This window comes from Centroberyx gerrardi, chromosome 10 (genome assembly GCF_048128805.1).
Source record: "Centroberyx gerrardi isolate f3 chromosome 10, fCenGer3.hap1.cur.20231027, whole genome shotgun sequence".
In the NCBI taxonomy this organism is placed as follows: domain Eukaryota; kingdom Metazoa; phylum Chordata; class Actinopteri; order Beryciformes; family Berycidae; genus Centroberyx; species Centroberyx gerrardi.
In genome coordinates this window covers 18,717,235-18,730,125 of record NC_136006.1, presented here as the reverse complement: position 1 = coordinate 18,730,125, position 12,891 = coordinate 18,717,235, and the positions used below count along the sequence as shown (strand labels likewise).

At 43.9% G+C, this 12,891-nt stretch overlaps 1 protein-coding gene across 3 annotated transcripts; it reads left to right on the top strand.

The window, feature by feature from the left end:
• Positions 1–1,107: 1,107 nt before the first annotated feature.
• LOC139927555 (immunoglobulin-like domain-containing receptor 2) lies at positions 1,108–12,734 on the top strand. Of its 3 annotated transcripts, XM_078286070.1 has the most exons (10): positions 1,108–1,203; positions 3,958–4,287; positions 5,351–5,470; positions 7,866–7,922; positions 8,699–8,845; positions 8,929–9,090; positions 9,448–9,561; positions 10,346–10,547; positions 10,690–11,374; positions 11,938–12,734. In XM_078286070.1, exons 1-10 carry the CDS (start codon positions 1,164–1,166, stop codon positions 11,971–11,973), a joined length of 1,893 nt encoding a protein of 630 aa, XP_078142196.1. In that variant the 5' UTR covers positions 1,108–1,163; the 3' UTR covers positions 11,974–12,734. The 3 variants fall into 3 exon arrangements, with proteins under 3 accessions (XP_078142196.1, XP_078142197.1, XP_071775842.1); XM_078286071.1 differs by lacking the exon at positions 7,866–7,922; XM_071919741.2 differs by lacking the exon at positions 9,448–9,561.
• Positions 12,735–12,891: the final 157 nt, after the last annotated feature.

Here is a 12,891-nt window from a genome sequence, read left to right as displayed (position 1 = left end):
AGATATTAATCACTGAGTCTGGCTATCCAGTTATGATAGTCATGGCACAATTTGATGTACTGCTTTCAACACTCTTACTGTTGATATTATTTTTGCTGAAAAAGTGTTGCGGCCCACAATCCATTTAAATTGTGACAGATAAGATAATCACACCAGACCCCTGAATCATTAAGACATTTCAAGTACTAGCCATGTGTTCAGGACACTTGTCCATTTATTTAGCTCAATAAGTTTGGCATTGTTGTATTAAATTGTTAATTGTTGTTTCAGACAGCTTTGTTATTTGTTGTCACTCCACCATCTGAACTGTATAGGCCTAGATTATTGGTTGTAAGTACTCTCATCTAACAATGTTTCAAGTGGTTTGTGGCTTTTCTTGTGTTCCCACTTCCTTTACACCGAATCCTCACTACAAAGATTCAGTGAAATGCAGCTGAACTGGAACTAGGATATATGTTAATAATATAATTTGTGATGTAAATCTTTTTGTATTGCATATGAAATTGTTGTTTGTTTTTGTTTGTTGGGCGGGGGGCGTGGTTTGTCAGCGCTTGAACTCTGTCATTCGTGTGAAGAAGAAATGTTTATAATGAATTTAACTTTATACTTAAAGTGATCATTTGTTAGTTCATGCTTTCAAGTTTTTGTATGCCTGCTGAAATTCTCGTTGGATGTTAGAAATAGATTTTTACAGATGGACCGAAATCAAATAAAGAGCTCAATAAAATTTAAGAAACTGGGGGGAAAAAACAAAATTGTTACCTTTTTTGAGTCTTAAAATTCCTCAAGACTCGCAAGTCTGACCTGATTTTATTAATAACCCCCCCCCCCCCCCCCCCAGCAGACTGTTCCACCCTGTTCAATAGTGCTACCTGTTGCAGACAATTCAAATTGACAATATGTACATCACTGCTATATGTTACATACTTATACTAACGTTGCACTTGGGTATCTGCTTAATACTGAGAGTCAAGATATAGGAGTGGAGTTAAAATATTTAAAAACAATGTTGGCTTTGTGTTGGGACTCACCCACGGGTGAAGTGGTACAGTCCCGTTAGTCGCAGGCTGATTCCTCCTGTCCCGTTGCACCAGCAGTCGGCGGAAAAACGGGAATCACCATCATGTAGATTAATTACACATTACTGTAAAACGGACTATAAAATGAACTTTTACCGGCTGGCTATTTTACTAGGAGCATTAGGTAAGTTTTACTCTCCCCACCCATCTCCGTGAAAATATCTTTTTCTTCTCTGCGAATACAGCAGCGGGCGTGCAACAGGTTGATCCCGCAGTATGTAAATTCACTTATAGCTTATCCCAGGCATTTATTGCGTCCCCAATCCCTCTGTAGAGGAATTAGTTGTTTCTTTTTATTGCAGTGGGCCTACACCATGTGTAGCTTTTAAAATACTGTCCTGATTTTATGTTCTGACTTACTCAACACCTGCATTTGTGTTCATAAACGAGACGGATAGCCCTTTATGGGTTGTCCTATTTTCATTGAATGTGAATAATAGCCCATATTAGGGGGGACGGGGCAACCCTGATGCAAAGTCACTCTAATAATCCTACAGGGATTTACAGTATGGTATTCAATAGTGGATTCATAGTGACTTGATTGTGCTTTATGATGTTCTTTACCTCCTCTGATAACTATAATATCCCGTATGCCTTTAGGGGATTAAACTATATAATATGGGAAAAATAGGATTACTATAGTTCTGTAATACAGACTTTTGTTAGCCTAACGTGGAGACTATTTGGCCTTATCAGTGCTGTTAGCTAAGTCAGTGTGAAGGAATGCATGACAACAGAGAAGTTAAAGGCAGGAAATGTGACAGCTTTGGGGAGGAAAAGTCTGACCGTGTTCAGGAAACATGGAACATGGAGCGTCCTGTTGCACTGCTTTGACTATGAATACATAAAGGGACCGCACTGGTTAAACGGTGAATCTACCCTTGAAATAAGGCCTTTACTCTTTATGCAGGTGGTGGGAAGGGAAGAAAAAAAACATGCCGTCTCTCTAACCTCTTCAGTAATCTATAGTGAGTCACACCTGATGACAGACTTGAAGTAAACAGCCTTAAATGAATGAGTAGATGACAAGTGAGACAAGCCAGTGTAAGACTTGGTGATGCATCCTGTGGTTTCTGTTGTTTCACCTTATCTGAAGCTCCACTCACCCCAAACTGATGGCGTGCATCATGTAACGGTTTGGTTTAAATCTCTAACAGTTAATTGGTCTGTTCACACCCAGCTGGACTGGACCCGATATTCTCATTGGTTGGGAGTCGCTGACCTCCTCCCCCTCTCAGTTCCCCTAATGGGACAGGAGGGGGAGATTTTCAGCTAAGCCCTAACAATGGGCTGGCCCATGAAAAAAAGAGACAAAGGGAAGACCAGAGCTACTCCGTGGGAGGAATTTAGGGACCCAGTCTCACCCCCCCTGCCACCCCATATATCTGTGCTGTTGCCCTGTAAAATTATTTGGCTTACCCACCACCATCCCCACCCTCCTTATCACCCCTTCTCCCTCCAACCTCTCAGAAAAAACTATTGCAAAAAATCCTAACATTTTGTGGAGGTTTACTCTTGTTAATGTGCAGTTAAGCTGAGAAACTGCATCTGATCTGACTCAGTATGACATGTTATTAAAATGATTAGGCAAAGCTTGATTAGGTAAAGTCTTATATCATGAATCACTCTGTCTCTTAAATTGGCCAGTACACATTTTTGAAAATCACTGCGATGCAATATGGTGGCTTGAAAGTAAGTGGACAAGCTTTCATATCAAAAGAGGGTATAAAGGAACTGGGAAAAGAGGCCATTTTAGATAAAAGCGATATACTCAGACCCAGAGTGTGTGCTTGTCAGATCGGTCCTAAGGAGAGGGCCGGTGGGCTTGCCTTTGTTTTGATTTCCTGTCTTCTGGGAAATGTTTAGAGCGAGTTCCTGCCCCACCCAGACTTAACATGACTAGCCGCACAGCAGAACGCACCCACAAGCCTCTGACTGCTCCCCTCCATGATGACCAGCCCCCGCCCCCCCACAGCCCCCTCCCCACAGACCTCCCCAGCCCCCTACGCACACTGGAATTTAACCTTCCTGACCCTGGTACCGAGCAGGAGAAGACCCACCCCCCCACCCTCTGTCTTTACTCCAGTTTTGATATTACGCAAATCAGTACTCTGCTAGGTAATCTCCTGTAATCTCCCACTCATGAGTCAGCCACACAAGGAACAGACACAGCTGTTTTTAGGGCGATCAAGTTGTCATCGCAGACGCTGCATCCTCTTACGCTGCATCCTCCAGTCGTTTCTTTCTTTAAACTGTTTTCATCTGTTTTCTGTCTGATGCTGATATTGATAGAAACACTTCTCTTTGGGGTATAAAATGAGCAAACTCTGTGAAGGAGCCTGGTTTACATACTAGATAGCAATGGAAATTTGGCTCAGATGTGGCCCACATTTCCAGTTTTCTTATGGCCAATGCTGTATCTGAGCTGTGAGTGCCAAAAGTGGCCCAGATGAGGCCCAAATGTGTCTTCTATCTGGGATGCCTGTACCCATAGGCATGATTCTGCCTGTTTAATATGAATAAGGAGAAAGAGAGGGAGGCTTTTTTTTAGAGGGTATGTTTGTGAACTGTGTAGGGGAACCTGGTATTTCTCAATGTTGATAATATGCTCTGTTTTAACTGAACATATTTTATCTCTGGGAAACATTTGCATATCCCTCTGAATACTCAAATCATGTGTCCAGAAGTCTTACACAAGACTTGTAGCTGTAGAAATGTATCAGTTCTGTAAAATTATTGAATATGCTTCTGTCTATTGACAATCAACCACAGCTGTATTACATGTTTGTTCCTTCTCAATAATTCATTTTTTCTGTATTTGGGGTGTGTGTGTGTGTGTGTGTGTGTGTGTGTGTGTGTGTGTGTGTGTGTGTGTCAGTCTGTGTGTGTGATGGTGTGGAGGTCACAATGCGGGAGAAGCAGCGGTTTGCCATGCTCTTCCAGGCGGTAGTCCTCCCGTGTCAGTACCACACCTCGTCCACCCAGCCCCCGGTGGTGCAGTGGTGGTACAAGTCCTACTGCCGCGACCGCACACGGGACTCCTTCCGCTTCCCAGAGAGCCTGGGCGTCCAGGCCTCCGACCTGGGCGCCGCGTCCCACCTGGAGTGCTCCGACAGCAGCCGCACGGTTCGTATCGTGGCCTCCGGACAGGGAGCCTCCATGACGCTGGCCGAACACTACAAGGGCAGAGACATCGCCATCATAAACAGTAATGTGGTGATTCATGTCCCTTTGAATTGTACCAAAGACAGAACATCTATTACTATCTATTGCTAACAATGCTTGATGACAGGATTATTGGTGACCGCAGCACAGTGTGATTCATCCCCAAGCAGGAATCAGAGCTGATTGTGCCGTGGGTTTCCTGTTCTCTAAATAGTCCTCTTTTGTGTTTGTCTCACAATACAGTGGGCACTATACACACATTATTAGCACAGCCCCCTGTTCTCTTATCCACCTCTATTCATGTATGCACTCCGTCCTTATCAAGACGAAACACCCATCTTCTATCCAAGCTTCAACAATGTCCTCCTGTCATCATTAATTACAGTATAATGTAAACATACATTGACGTGATAAATGTATTTATATTGTATCACCGAGTGCAGCTAGTAATCATTTAATATTAATATGTTTACTTTGTTTGATATTATTTTTTTTGTTGTATACAGGTCAATCATATGCATTTAGTTTCCTCTTGGCTATGCTAAAGCTATGCAGTAGGCAGTGTGCACACTACAGCACCAACAAGTGGTATTTATACCATTTATACCTGTCACTTGGTGCAAAGTGTCAAATTTGTTGTGCACTGATACATTGCTATTCAAGTGTCAGAGTGTACTGTAGCACCAAACTGGTATGATTTTAATTCAGAGCATTGTCAGAAATCCTGTTGGTATATTCAGCGTTTAAATGTTAAAAATGGTATCCAGCTAAACATCAAAGCTTGTTAGCAAGCAAGGTACCACTGTACAAGATTAAAATAACTTTTCCTCAGACCATAACTGACCACAGCCTTTGATTTTCATGCTAGAAATTTGCTAAATGGTGTTTAACTGACAGTAATTTGACATCTTTTGTAGTATTTGCTCTCTGAGTCTGTCCAAAATCTAATATCTTTTGTTCTGCTACAATGGAACCAAAGTGCTACAGAGGATCAAATTGGATTTACAAATGCACTGATTAAATACTGATCACATACTCTCAGGCTGCTTGACCTCTCACCTTCACCTCTTACAGTACATGTAACCTTGTTTCCTCTCTGTGTGCAGAAGCGGACTTGCGGATTGGGGAGCTGCAGTGGGGCGACAGTGGAGTGTACTTCTGTAAAGTTGTCATCGCTGATGATCTGGAGGGGAAGAATGAGGCCCAGGTGGAGTTACTTGTGCTTGGTATGCCCACACTTCATTTCTATCAAAGCAATGACATACAGGCCCTAAGCAAAGAATTAATTTACCATATTGGAATATGTATTTTGTTGTTACACGATAAGCTGTGTGCATTTTGCTTTGTTTGTTGTTGCTCTGTGAAGTTTCTTTTTATTTACTGTTCGTAGAGGTTTTAGAAGTGGCCTTTTTGTGTGTCTGCGTTCCAACGTGTCCGTACAAGAGCTTCCCTGGAGACGGCCAAATGGTGTTTCCCTCTTTACATGGTCCTGGTCCTCTGTGAGAGACTCTATTGTTTAGCTGAGCTTACACTTTTATAGCACTGACATGGCCTTGGCTGGACTCTACTTTTGTTACAACTTAAGTCAATCAGATACAATGTCAGTTGTTGTCCAGAAAGACTATGGGATCATATGCTCAGTCACAGAAAAGTGTGTTTGTGTTATATTTGCTCATTGGGGTTTGTGTGTTGTTGATTAATGATTATACAAGGCTTCCCAAACCTTGGTTGAAGAGTGAATATTTTAGCATGAATGGCCAGTGTTTCACCATATACAGTCAATGGGACTTTAAGTAGCGTATCCATTTAGTGAGAGAAGTTCTGTGGGCTTTTGTTGTCAGAAACGCAAGCCACTCCTTAAGCTGTTACTATGGCAACATGCTTTTTCTGAAGAGACTGGAGCATGTTAAGGGTCAGTGGTGTAGACATGTAGAGAGAGACACAGAAATGGACTGAACTAGATTTGACTTTGGCCCTAAACATAACATGATAGGCGAGTTACCCAAAATAGCTTTCGTCCTGTGTAAGTTTGACTTACCTACTGTGTAGCGTTGCAGTAAAGACCGCTCATGTATAAGGCTCTCCTCTGCTCTGCACTAATCTGATTATAATCAGCTCACAGGAGAGAGGGGGGGTGGAGGGTTAAATTTATAAGAATAACAAGACTGACTGGGTTTAGCACTAGATTTCTTAGCTTGGCCGCACTGCAACTACAGAGTTGGAATTAGAAAGTTTCTAAAACAACATAAGTTGCCAGATTGGCCTTTCCTAAAGTTCCTAAAGATGCTACAAACTTCTGGGTTTAAGCCACAAATTGTGACTCTCTTTCTCTCATCCTCTTCCCAAATCCTGGTTTAATTTTTCTTCCTCTTTATCCCTTTGCTCTCCCTGTTCTCTTGCAGAATCTCATAATCTACTCCTCCATTTCTCATTCCTTGCCCTTTAATGTTCTCCCTCCATCTTTCACTACCTCCCTCCCTCTCGCGACTGCATAGCTCCCTGTCTCTCTCAGGTTACTTAGCGTTACTGAGCTTCATGGTATGTAGATGAGTGTGCCAGCAAGATGACTTTTTTTATCAGAAGGCAAGGGTATGCTGTTTTTCTCCATAGTAACTGCCTACTCAGCACACACTGGAGCCTGACTGCCAGTGGGTGTATCGTCTACTCCTGTAGTCAGACAGATCTGACAGTGAGCGGGCTTTACTTTAATAACAGGCCCTGAAGACCTCACACAAACACATACTGGAAACACGAGAATGAACACTTGTAGTTGTCTAGACAAACACATCATTTAGATTCTGCGTCCCACCTGTTCCAAATGAATGCTGTTCCCCCTTTTCTCTATTTCACTGATTACTAACCTCCTTCATTTTTTGCTTTCACTATCTCTCTGCCTGTTTATCGCTTATAATAAGCACAAAAGAGGCATTGTTTCCATGACGATAGGACTTGCATGACCTTTTTTTGATGAGCTCCAATCGTAAATTGGTGTCCCAGAATCCTCCAGCGCTCTATGTGCCCCAGTTTCCCAAGCCCCCTCTTTGTGCTCCCACACTCCCATATACACCCTCCTGCCCCCTCTCATGGCACATCTTGATATGCGTGTAGTGTGTGCATGTGTGTACAGCTGCATGTGTATGTATTCATGGGTGTGCGTGTGTAACGCCATCAGAGAGGCACAGGTTCCGTGTGCACCACATCACAGAAATATAGCACTGCCGGCCCCCTGCTAAAATTAGATTCAAAGTGACATGAGTTCGGCCTTTGAACTCTGAACCCTGACTTTTAAGACTTATGTCTATGTTCATCAGTTGGTATGTTTGAGAACCCTTCTAGGAAACTCTCAATGGCATCATAATTTAGTAGCATGAACTCTGGACACCAAAATATATCTACAGTATGTATGTGATCATGTATACAGCGCGTGTCACGTCTAAATTTGTCCCTTGACTTCATTGTTAAACGTTGATGGTGTAACAAGTTAGTCTCCTTGGTCCCCCAGTCTACTGCATGACCATTAATCAGTCACTCTGACCCCAGATTTGCTAATTTGCCTGACCTTTTGCTCTTGCTTTCTGCTTCCTCTGCCAGCGCTCACCTCTGCTCTCCCTCTCTCTGCAGGTAGGACAGGAGAGAAGGACGATCTCCTACCTGAGTTTGATGTGGAGATTATGCCAGGTACGGCACTTCACCCGCACCTCTGTCTCCCTCGCTGCCATCTTCTAGCTTACCTAATGCCTCGCGTTTTATTGTCACTGTCCAATCAAAATCCTCTTCCACTAACAAGCACACATTCAGTCTCTTTATATTCTCAGTCTACAATCGGTTTACGAAGCTCAAGCATAAATATGTGTATGTAAATACGTTAATACTTTGTTAATACTTTGTCAATACTTTACTATATTTTCTCAAATAGCTATGGAAGTACATTAAGGAAAAATAATCTACGCTACCTAGTCACAACTCACAACCTTTACCTCCGGCTATCATTTAAACTCTCATTTTCTATGTGATGAGATCCACAGAGGATGTGTGTTGACTTGGTCGGGGGAGTTGAGTGGATTGTCATTTTCGTCACACCCTGAGGAAGTTTGTCGTTAGGGTCTGGAGGCTTTAGAGATGTGATGCTGGATAAGAGTGAGAGCGTTCCCTAGAGTTCGCCTGAAGTTCACTGTGGTTAGTGCTCTGTGGTCTTAAGACACTTTTTATGGGACAGAGAAAGATACATTAGCGTGGTTGTAAGTACCGTATAAAACCTTCTTTATGATGGCGGAGATTGTCATGCAGAAAGTGTTGCCATTTACAGCGTGTAACACTGGAGCGATCATTCCTGAACTGATATGCGGGACACCGTTCTGTAAAAACGGACAATAAAGCTTATCTTGCTTATCTATTGAAGGGAGCAGTGTAGTTATTTACCTGTGTGTGTGTGTCTGTTTGTGTTTCTATTCCAGAGTGGGTGTTTGTGGGATCTGTAGTCCTGGGCAGTGTGTTGTTCCTGTTGCTGGCGGGGATCTGCTGGTGTCAGTGTTGCCCCCACTCCTGCTGCTGCTACATCCGCTGCTGCTGCTGCCCTGACACCTGCTGCTGCCCGCGCCACTGTGAGTAACACACACACACAACTATGTGATTTCCCTAAAAATGTCAGTCAAGTGTCTGAACACGTGTCTGTTCCCCCGTACAGTGTATGAGGCAGGGAAGATGGCGAAGAGCGGCCAGCCCACCCAGGTTCCCATGTATCCCTACTACATTCCTGGGGTCCCCACCATGGCCCCTCTTGCCCCTTCATCCCACGTGGAACCAAAGATTGCCTCTATCCCCTCAGTGGAGACCAACCTGGCTGCCGGTGAGTGTTATCCAAACAGTTCATAAGGTCCGGACATACCAGAGAGTACTGTGGGAAAACAAGCCTGTTCTATTTCCTTTCAGCAACATTGACTGGACTAACCCTCATCTCATTCTGTGTCATTCCTCACCCTCTATTTTGTTCCTAACCTGAATGGAAGGCGTAGGAGAAATGTCTGTTGGCCAGATGCATGTTTGTGTTTGTAGATTTAGTCTGGTGTCTGTGTGTTTGAGTGTGGTTGTATGTTTTTGTTTTGAATGAATGTGCATGTCTGATTATTTACACGTGTGCCTGTGTGTGTCCTTGCATGTTTATGTCCCTGTGTGTGTGTGTGTGCATGTGTGTCCACATCCACAGTGCGCAGTGGTTATCGACTCCAGGCCAACCAAGGCCAGGACTCAATGAAAGTTCTGTACTACGTAGAGAAGGAGCTGGCTCAGTTTCCCTCTGCCAAGATGGCTGCTCTCCAATGTAAGCCTGTACAGAGTAGGCACGTTTCTCTAATCTGTGTGGCAGTGTGCGAGTCTGTGTGTGTTTGTGTCTAGACTAAGTGTCCAAGGTTTGCGTAAATTAACTGCCAGTCTCCATCTTATCCTTACATTCTCTGTCATAAGTTAAAATACTAATACTAAAAAAATAGTTTGAAAGGAACATTTGTTAACTTGTATACTCTTTATCAATGGTTATGTGTTTATTTGGCAGGAATACAGTAAATCAAAAAGTAGAGCATCGCTCCTGATTGTTTTCTATGTCCTTTTCCAGAGCAGTTATTTCATCTTATTTTGAAAATAGGCTGCCTAAACATACACTGTATACTCCATCTAGCCTATGTCTAGTACACATTTAAATTGCTTTGTGATACTAGCAGTAGGTAGCACACAAAATAAGATGTTTCTGTTTGTCCTCAGTCACAATTAACTTTTCCTGCTTTGGATGTAGTTTGCAGTAAGCTATAATCAATGCTCACAATAGCATACTTGTAGTCACGCCAAAACAGAAACTAGGTGATGTACAGATGGTACCATATTGTTATCCCAAACACCTAGTCCTTTAAGCTGACCACATCTGCCTGTGAGACTGCATCAACATTTCTGCTCAGAGTTGTTAAATGTGGTCAGGCACTGTTCGGGAAAGTAGTTGTGTATTCCAGTAGGAGCTTTGTGATCCCTTCCAGAAAATTGTGAAATGTATTTTTACAATGAGCTTTATGAGGAAAGCAGCAGCAGCCTCTATAGTGATATATCTGTCCCAACAGCCAGTAGCCTGTCAGAGCTGAGCTCTCTTCATGATGGAGGGAATACAGACTTCAGACACACTTATCACACGGTCCAGATGAAGGCGCTCCCACCCATAGCAGACCTTGATGAGCGGTCAGTGCTGAGAGCGGCTCCGCACACCAGGGGCCGCAGGCACAGACGGGACAGAGGCCACCAGTCAGATGATGAACTGGAGAGCAGGTACAGTGTGGGTAGATGGTATTATTGTATTATTATTACTATTATTGCTGTTTACATTATGTGTATTCTCTACAGACTGTACAGGTATTATGGGCACATGGTTGTAGATGTGTGCTGAGTTGTGTGCTCTTCCCTGCCCCAGGTGGAACCCTCGCTCGGAGCACCTGCAGAGAAAGACACTGAGCAGCAGGGGGCGCACCGGCTCCCTGGACGAGCTGGAGGAATTTGCCCGGTCCTACGGCTCCCGCCCTCGCCGGGTCGAGCCTCGAGACCGGGCCTACGACCGCGACTACCTGAACGACAGCCCTCCCAGGCGTTTCTACGGAGACGAGGATGACGGCTGGCGTCGCCGCAGCCCCTCTCCTTTTCTGCAGAAGAGAAGGGACACGTGGGACAGCGACCGCCCCTCTCGCCCGCCCCACCGCCAGGCTCAGGGGGGGAAGGGCTACGACGACGCCTTCCTCAACAGCGTGCTGGAGAGCAAGAAGAGAGGGCGGGGAGGGGATAGAGGGGCTGGGAGGGGCGACGAGGACAGTGACACTCCCTCCAAGGGAAGTTCTAGAGGCAAGGGCAGCGACTGTTACTACAGCCGGTCGCCTAGCAACCGTCCTGAGGAGGAGGACCCTCTGCCTCCGTACTCCGAGGTGGAGCGGTGCCGCAGGGTCGACTCGAACTCAGACCGTTACCGCATAGTAGAACCTCCCGGTACAGAGCGGTACAGGACCACTGACCCTGCCATGAGGCCTTTCTCCTACACCCGCCCCCCCCAGGCAACGTCTCACACCTTACAGGGGGTCAGAGAGGAGCGGGACAGGAACCGAAACATGGTGAGTTACTTGTAGTAGGAAAAAGGACTTCCTTCCTCTGCAGCTCTTTGGTAAAGGAGCCAACAAATATTCTATTACAAAATTCTGTAAACATTTAATGACATTTGAAGTTGCTGTCTTATACTTGCACATAATCTAAATGTCTCTTTTTTGTCAGTGGGCAATGTACATAGATGATCTTACACTGAATCATTATAATTTAGTTTTTAAACATGATTTTAACTAGATAGCTGTAACAGTTTTATGCTTAGCAAGTTGACAGTGCCTGATAGCAAGGAGAAATTACATTATACTGTCATTCAAATATGCATGTTGCCGCAAAGCATGCAGTCATTACACTGTTACAAATGCTTACTTTCTGACTAACTAAATATCCAAAAAAACATTTGTGATTTGCACTCTGGAATCAATATCACAGTCACTACTAACAGAGCTTGAGCTGCATGATTTCTGTGAACGGTAACCAAACTTTGACACCTCAAGGACCAGGCAGGACTAACCCAGCATGAGCAGCATGATTGCAAGGTCTCTAATGTGTGGCTCTTGGTGTATTTCCTTAACAGAGCACTGCACTGAGCAGGGATTCTCTCATAGTGTGACACAGCAGAGTTTCCCAGCCTTGGCCCGCACAGCACTGCCAGTGTTGAGAATCTCGCCACACTCATTTAAACCGTCCTGTTGCTATGCAGGAGGGACTAACTACTGTTCTACCAGCAGCCACATGAAGTGTGGCTCCTCTCACTGAAATAACAGCATTGGAAAACAACAGTATTGCATGGAAAATCATAAGAAATGAGAAAGGACAAGGCATTATGTGTCAGTTCTTTTAGTATAGGACAGTTTATGGTTTTGTGTGTGTGTGCATGTAGCATACAGATGGTATGTGTGTGTGTGTCTGTGTGTGTGTGTGTGTGTGTGTGTGTGTGTTTGAAGCCACGGCCTTACATATGTTAAGTGACTGGACTTGTACCTGTGCCAAGATGTTTGTTTTTTTCAATTTTGCCAATTTCAGAATGAGTCTGGTCTGAGTTTGTATTTCCATGTTGTATAACACCAAGCAGGAACTTGTATTTTTCCCTGCACACTTCAAACTTCTCACTCAATACGCTGCAACTCAGGTTCACTTTGTGTTTGTGTGTTTCTGTCTGTTGTGAAAGATATTGTACTGTATGTATGTACTGTACCTTGAATTTGTACTGCAGATTTTAATTGCACTGTTTAAGTACCCAAGCCCACACATTACATAAACCGGCCTCTGGCTGTATGGTGGGCTTTGACACTGTGCCATTGCATACATTTGCATTTCAATTGTTTTGACATGAATGATTTTGATATAAAATACCTATTGTCTGTCATAGAATCGGGTCTATGTGTGGTTATTATGTCTGATAATGTGCTTGATAATGTATGTGTACCCTGGACAAAGAGTGTGTTTCTTATCGTGGCTTATCAAAAATACACAGCTAAATACACACTGCAGTGCTGTTCACAACCTTCATCTGCAGTACAGTACACAA

Bases quoted from the DNA above. Each gene is read 5' to 3' on its own strand.
- LOC139927555 (XM_078286070.1), top strand. From the start codon at position 1,164: ATGAACTTTTACCGGCTGGCTATTTTACTAGGAGCATTAG. The intron at 4,288-5,350 runs GTAATGTGGTGA...CTCTGTGTGCAG, and splicing joins AGACATCGCCATCATAAACA to AAGCGGACTTGCGGATTGGG. The intron at 7,923-8,698 runs GTACGGCACTTC...TTTCTATTCCAG, and splicing joins TGATGTGGAGATTATGCCAG to AGTGGGTGTTTGTGGGATCT.